Consider the following 8,017-nt stretch of genomic DNA (forward strand, 5'->3'; position numbering starts at 1 on the left):
AAATTCCAACAGTTCTCCAGAAAAGCTTATTTCACATTTCATAAGTCTATACCATAATTCAAATATGGTGGGTCACAGATGAGTACAATCCAATAGGCTGTTCTGCTGCCTATTCCAAATGAAATGACTAAGTGCCGTGTCTAGCATTGCTCTTGCGGAAATCTTACTCATCTCAATGAGGCTTCTGACTGAAGTGTGCTATTCTGCTCTCAGAATATGACAGCGTATCGGTTGAGTCAAAATTGATGTACAACATGTTATGAGTAATCAATCATTACAGCATTAGCCTATGAAATTCCATTCCCTATTCTGTCCATTTCCTCTGCCTTTGTCCTAAGATTTTGAGGTTTAATATTGAAGTTGTTTACAAAGCATACAAACATAGTCCTTATGTAAATAGTTTATAAAATTAATTATTATCTGCTTCAAGATGACAGATGTTAAATGACCATCTGAATTGCTGGTTGCACATAAATTAGGGAACGCATCTGGATTACATCTCCATTCATTCTCTTAGCTTCTGAATCTTGAGAGCCCAGTCTCTGTAGCAAGAATAATTTTGCAGATGTCAAGTCATAAATCTCACATGAAAGTGGCTTATTTTATTATTTTATTTTAAATATTTAAAATCACTAGATTACCCTTCCTACCCAGAAAGGAAAATACCCCAAAAGCCTAAAAATCCTGTTGGGTTCTTCTTATGTCTACTGAGAACTGAAAACTTGTTGAAAGAACATGAATGGGCAGGAGATACAAAAGACTACATATTAAGTTACTAAACTGTGTTCCAAAATTAGTAACTTGGAGATGTGAGGCTCACCCCTGCTGCCACTGAATGTTTACCCTTTTTATAACGTCAAAATGAGGTTTTTTTCCCCTGTCTAGCTATTTCTGCCCTTCACTTCTTTTCTTCATGGATTTCTCTTTTCTTTCCTTCCCAGTGCAAATTCTTCTTCTCACAAAATCAGCATCCTGAAGTTTTATCCTGCTGGAAGGAGGGAATGGAAATATGTGCGTGAATTTGTATGTTTTTGTGTGCAAGTACGAGTTGTTTTGAGTGTGAAAATGGTTCTTCTCTATAGAGGGCCACCTAATTTTAAACACTATTCATTTTAAATAGTGATAGATGGGGACTGTGGGAGAGATTGTCTTAGTCTTGTCCTTTGAATAGTTTCTACAAATTATATAAAGACAAATGCAAAAATGCACGCATACATGTACAAAATGCCACCTGCATACTTTTTATGAGGAAATGAAATCTCCAGGACTGGTTTCAGCTGGAGTTGTCAATCTCGGTTTGACAAGATATGAACGCTGGACAGTGCACAGGCTTTTTGACTGAATCTGTCACTTTCCCCCCTATTTATTCTTTCAGAAGGATCACCAGAATTAGACAGCCATCCTCCATTCAGTATGCAATATTCAGCTCATGTCAGAGAAACACATTTCATACTTTGCAGTTAGAAAGAAAATAGCAGGAACACATAATCAAATACTGTATATTTAAGGAAAAAATGGTACATTTTAATCAGCTCTGAAAAACCCAACTGTTATAGCTACAGGTTGCTGGATTATTTTCCTAAGAGCCACGTAAATCCTGCAGAAGCCATTGTCTTAATATAAAATATTACCTGTCACAGTTCAGAAATCCAAAAATCATTCATGGCTTAATCTTTAAAAAGCTGAAAATACCAAAAACTAATTTATCATCCAATTTAACAACAATGCTTTTTGAACCAACTCAAAACTTTAAAAATTATATAGGCCACAACACAAACTAAACAGATTTAAGTTAAATGTAAGTAAAATTAAGTTGATTAATTATATACACTTCATAGGATTATTACAGGGGCAACTAATACTTTTTCTTTCCGACTAATGGAAAGTTAAAATTTTAATAATAAGCTTTGTGGGGGTTCTTATGAATATATGCAGTCATTTGAGGGCTGTCTGTGGTTCTGAGACCTAAAAAAAAAGCAGTAAAAGAGTACCATTGACTCAAGAACCACTTTCCTTCATTCAAGTAAACCTAAATGGACTACTTAACCCTTCAGCTTTAAAAGCTTCTAATGCTTTCTCTCTGCTGGACATTTTTCAGTCCCATGACAAACAATGCTGGCCAGTCCTAAACTAAAGATGTTGGTCTTTATTCTGTTTATTCTTTATTATACAACAGACATTTATTATAAAACAGACATTATTCTGTTTCTCTGAGAGATCTATGCTCTATGCTTAAAGATAAGATTTATACTTTTTGCCTTACCATTCCGCAGAAGGTCTCTGGTGGATTTCCACATGTTATATTAGGTGGCTCCAGGTTTACTTTTACGTGTTTCATCATATCTATGGCTTCAGGCTGACAGGCTGTATAATCCCAAATCTTGTCTTCATCCATATAAATCTGGGTCTTGCACACATCATAATGTCCCCAAACTGAAGGATAATGTTGCATTACCGAAGACACAGTAACCCATAGGGCATGGAGAGACAGGAATCTTGACAAATACATCTCTATATCCGTTTGCGTGCCTTGACAGCAATCACCAATATGGAACTAAGTGCAGTCTTTATTATACATAAATATACATGGAGAGAGGCAACGTTATTGCAAAATATGTTCCAAAGGAGAAAAGTTACAATAACTGTGTTTTTAATTTTGGAAACTTTGGTGGAAGCCAAGCATATTATATGTCGTTCAAAGCCAAGTGAAGGATGCTTGCTACATTCCCAGGAGTTTCAGGACTTTTAATCACTTATGCAAATAATGTCCAAAACCAGGTAATAATTTAGCAGTGTTGCCAGGCCTCAGCTGTACCGTCAATAATCCCGAGCGATCCTCCTTTTTTCCGGCTCATGAGGAACAGTCAGCCAAACTGATGAATCAGCTGATGGGTCAAAATGATGAGTGTTTACAGTCTGTTTGTCATCAATCATTCTTTTCTTCTGGCACCAGCACCCTTTTAGAAACAATAAAAGTAAGAGTTATGGTTCCAGGATCAATGCAATAGAAAATATTTGAAATGTTGACATTTTGAGGGCCTTGCTCAATAAAAGGTAAATTGGGAGGGAAAAACGGGCTAACCTTTACAAGAGGAACTTTTCTAAAACAAACCAAATGTCTAAATTACTCATCACCAAAATTATTTTGACATGAGAGATTTAACTCTCATTTTCATCTATCTATCTATCTATCTATCTATCTATCTATCTATCTATCTATCTATCTATCTATCATCTATCTATCTATCTATCACATTATTTTCATCTTGTCAAAACCTGAGCCCAGCAACAGCACTCAAACCAGTCGCATATTTCATAGCCAAATCAGGGATACAATCCCCAGTCTACCAAAGGTGTCAAAGCTTTTATTGCAATGACAAAGGACTGACAACAACTTGCATGCTTTTCATCTTCAATAGAAGACCTCTGAGAGCTCAAAATATCTGTTACACATCTCAGCTTTTGTTAGCTTAATAAGTGATCTGATGAGCCCACTTCTGTCTCTTTGGGTTTTTTTCTTATTAGTATTGGAAGAGCTCTGCTTTCGTTTAATTGTGTTTAATGACAAAGATAACAGTTGGCTCATTTGCAGCTGATAATAATAATTCCTTATATAGACTGGCTGGTTGTTGTTATTTTAAAGTCCCTTTACGTGTCAATTTCCACAGGAGAAAGCAATCTTCTCAATCTACCCTCTTGTGTTCACTGGAGCGGGACATAAAATGCTCGGTGATAATTTAAGTGATAGAAAAGGCATATCAAAGAAATTCTCACACTGACCTCTGTCAACTTTGCAAGGCGTTTAAACACAAGGCATGGCTACTTGACAACCCTCAGGCTCAATCCAACCTCAACACTTTCCTCTCTAACCAGATTTTAATTAAGTTGTGATAAAAGAACTGTCTACAGGGATCTCTCTCTCTCTCTCTCTCTCTCTCTCCCCTGTATGCAATGCATTTGTGCACATTTGTTTGAGTTACAAACTATGCCACCTAAATTATGACAAACATATTAAAGATCTTAACCATTTGTGAAATAACAGATCACTGGAATATACAGATTTTGGTTATATCAATCTTGAACAAATTCTAACAAAAACATTTGACAAAAGTATTACAGCATCCTGGGTTTTTAACTGTTTTAACTTATTAAAAAGAATGCAATATTTACCAAGTATTATCTTAATAATTATTTAGTACTAAGCCATTTCCATGCAATCACTGAAAAGTAAGTGTGCAGTCATATTATTATATTCCTAACTAACGTTTTAAGGAATCACACTAATTTCTTACTAAATTCCTACGCATGGCAGAAAACATCTGGAAGCAGTTGTGCTGTTTCCCCAAAACCAATATTTTTTCCCCGTTTGGGATCCGATGATCTGATGAGTTAAGAAAATGAGTTATGATATCACATGTATAAAAAGAACACAGCATTTTGGTGACCTGTGCAGCATAATAGCTCGTGCCAAAAATGCCTACTTTCAGGCAGAGAGAATCTGGCATGCACAGCGAATCTGTAAAGAGGTTCCTTTTATTCAGATATAACATTATCTTGCATCTGAAACTAGCTATAGTTCTGATGCAATGCCAACAGATGGCTGAATAATGTTTCCATAGCAAATTACAATAATTGCCTTATGGATACATGGAGTTTCCTATTTATTTCACAAACCAGTGTTCTATTAGAAAGTTCAGCTTCTTTTCAGGAATGAGGTAAACCACACTCCACTACCTAAGGTAGCAAAGTTAGGATTTTAAAGAGCTCAAAGGTACTTTTTAAAAACCATGTCATTTTCTTCAGCTTCAAAGTATTTCTTTGTTTGCTTTTTACATTTTTTTATCTTACCTACTGATCACCAACTTACATCTGTGATTATCTGATCATTCAGAAACAGGATTTGGTTCATTTCAAATGACTACTTGGACTGAAAGCATGCATTTTAAATTAATATTTATAAATAGAAATAAATAGTTCCTTGTCTTGTACAATATATTAACAAATTGCCAAGGACAGCATCTCATGAATTCCGAAGAAGTTATATATTTCTGTACCATTTCATAGTGGTATTAAGTCCAGTTCCTTCCAATACAGTTTCACTTCCAAGAAGCATATATTTTAACAACCTACAATAAAATAATTGAAGACTCATATCAGGATGCAAATAGATGAAAGCAACAATCAAGATGGCAGAAGATTTGCACTAAAATCCAACACTGGTGCAAATGTTCTAGAGTATACCCTTTGCCCTAGATATTGAATTATTGTTGAAGCAAGTAAAAAGTCATGATTATGGTAATTACACAGAATTATAGAGTATAACATTGATATCATTCAACAAGATGACAAGAGAAAAGTTGAAACCTTTGTGCAGGTGATTCAAGTATCAGAACATGTGGCTGGCATGCTTGACAAGAAACAGCCAATTACCGCTTAAATTTCTGGCACCTGTCCTGTGTATGATTAATAGTTTTCCATTACGTTTCAGACATATTATTAATGTATTAAAAATGTTATGGTTTGGCAAGAGCTAACGCAGCATAGTTTAGCAGTCGGCAGTATCTCATTATTAATGAGCTCTCATTGACACAGGAAAAGATATTGGCTTAAAGATCATATGCTAAGGATCATGAGAATTTTTAATAACAGCAGAATGCACCGCATGTTGCATTTGTAGACTGCAACTCACGAGATACAGATCTTCATTAAATAAGAGCACGATGGACTAATCACTTTAATGTAGAAATGAACTTGAATATTTTCACTTCCATCCTACATACATTTCTGTGGAACTGAATTTTATGTCAAGGCCATCCAAATAGTTATGACTGAGAGATGGAGATTTCTACTTGAGCTTTCTTAAGATCAAACTTTCATGTTTGAACATCTAGTGTAATGAAGAAGAATAAAGTAGGATTTTCTTCCAGGTTTTTTCTTCTGTTCGTATCTGATCAGTTCTAACACAAGTGTTAAAAACTGACAGAGGACTATTTTGCTAAATCCCCTCTAGCGTTATAACCCTTGCTTACCATGTGATCACACAATCTGCTGTATGAAACTAGAGTGATCCCTAGAATCTCGCCTCTCAGATTGAAGAAAAGGTGACTGCAATCTGGGGTGGGGGGATTATGCTAATGTCATTCAATGGAGTTCTGGTATACAGAGACCTAGAGTGTCCTTTATTACTGATAGCTGATCACCCCTACAGAATTTTAATCCTTACCAGTGCTTCTACAACCTAGCTTCTCCTTAGGGGCATTCAGAGGACTGCTGTTTAGTCTCACACAAATCCTTGTTTACATATACCCACTGACACCCGCTGATACCCCTGAACAATATCCTAGATGCAATTAACTGTGAAAAACAGCCAACTTCCCATTCTGATTAGCAACTGCTGACAGATGAAGCATCTTATAGTGATCTGGTCCCTGTAAATAGCATCCCTCTCTCTGTGTTTCTCTCTCTCACACACAGATCCACACCCACAGACACACAAAGATCATTGTCTCATAATAGAAATTGGCACTAAGAAGCTGATTGGGTAGTTAATCAATAGAACTCCCCGGTGAGGACTGTCTCTCTCTATATACAGATCTGAATTCTAAAAATAAAGTAAAGCCCCAAATAACAGTTTTATATGTATTATTTGGAAATTTACTGTTACTAAATAGGCTTATACTTCGAAGCTTTTGTTAATATTATTATCCACAAATCAAATTGATTGTAGCCCTTTCCTTTAGGTGAAATAGTTATTTTAATAAAAGCACACATACCATCTGAGGAATCCATACAGAAATTAGTCAATTGTAATTTAAGGATTGTGCTCCATCCTCTGCTCTGTATGAATTCCGAAGACCAACAGTAATAATGCTATAAACACAATCCAAAACATAAATATAGTTCCACACTGACAGACACTCCTCTTTAAATGCTTATTTATATATATATATATATACATACATACATGTATACATACATTTTTTTTAATTTGATTTATATTTGTATTTGTAATACAACATTTCTGCATTTAAAGCCAACTGACTGTTTTTCATAAATGCTAAATTAGTTTGCTGAACAAGTGAATGTAGGGCAATATGAATATGTGCTTTATGCCCTCAGGCTTGAAATAATGTCAAATCCATTCAGGTAAGTGGTGGGGAAGGCTTCCAATTATCTAATCAGACCAAGTTGTTTTTACAAATTTTACTGATGGAAAATATACCTATCTTCTCCCCAGGAACGTCCATGAGGTATTACACTTCTAACTTGTAGCAAGGGAGAAGAAGAAAGGCAAGGAAGATTTACCATAAAAATAGGACTATGAGTCATACTTATCCCATGGCAGACAATTCCAACTTTCTCTTGCCTGCAGCATTACAAGGAAAGGAAACCACACAAAAATGTTACCAATTGTGGCACATCACTAATATTCAAAAAAGCAGAACACTTTAAGGCAGTATTGAACAGGGAATGTGGTGTTCCCTATCTCTTTACACATCACCTCTCCTCCTTTAACCACACGTCCTTTTTTTAGAAATGTCAGATTTTCAATAACATAAATGAAATTACCCCTCAAATACAGATGGAAAGAACCTGCAATTACAAGTCCACCAGCATTCTTATGTCACGATAGTAAATCAACTATGGTAGGTAACCTTCTGTATTGGATAACTTCTTGTATCATTCTTGGGTGTTTTCCCGCCAAATTTTAAGCAGTTAATGGTATGCAAAGAACTGAGTATCAAAGAGCTGAGAAGTCCCTATTTTGTGAACAAGAAATTCTGCATTTCGGTCTTGAAACAGCATTTCTGGTTATGATTTACTTGTGATCACAGCCATAGAATGAATGTCCATCTATTATCGCAAAGTGTGCTGCTGACATATTTTTCAGGCAGGATCCAAACTCTTTCAAAATGGTGTCATTTGCTGAGCCAACTTTCTAAGGCAGGGAATTTTTAAGTTGTCCTAAAACTCTTCTTCCATTGTGGACATATTTAATCTTTCTTCTTTATTAATA

At 35.5% G+C, this 8,017-nt stretch overlaps 1 protein-coding gene across 2 annotated transcripts in view; it reads right to left on the minus strand.

Annotated features, from left to right (window-relative positions):
• The window catches only part of NTNG1 (netrin G1), a 261,252-nt gene extending 258,743 nt beyond the window's left edge, over positions 1 to 2,509 (minus strand). For both annotated transcript variants that reach the window (XM_070939340.1, XM_070939339.1), the window contains exon 1: positions 2,264 to 2,509. In XM_070939340.1, the coding sequence (XP_070795441.1) occupies positions 2,264 to 2,509 (246 nt within the window). The remainder of the gene's footprint in view (positions 1 to 2,263) is intronic.
• Positions 2,510 to 8,017: the final 5,508 nt, after the last annotated feature.

This window comes from Pituophis catenifer, unplaced genomic scaffold, assembly GCF_029215685.1.
Source record: "Pituophis catenifer annectens isolate HBS135680 unplaced genomic scaffold, rPitCat1.0.hap2 SCAF_3, whole genome shotgun sequence".
NCBI classification, from domain to species: domain Eukaryota; kingdom Metazoa; phylum Chordata; class Lepidosauria; order Squamata; family Colubridae; genus Pituophis; species Pituophis catenifer.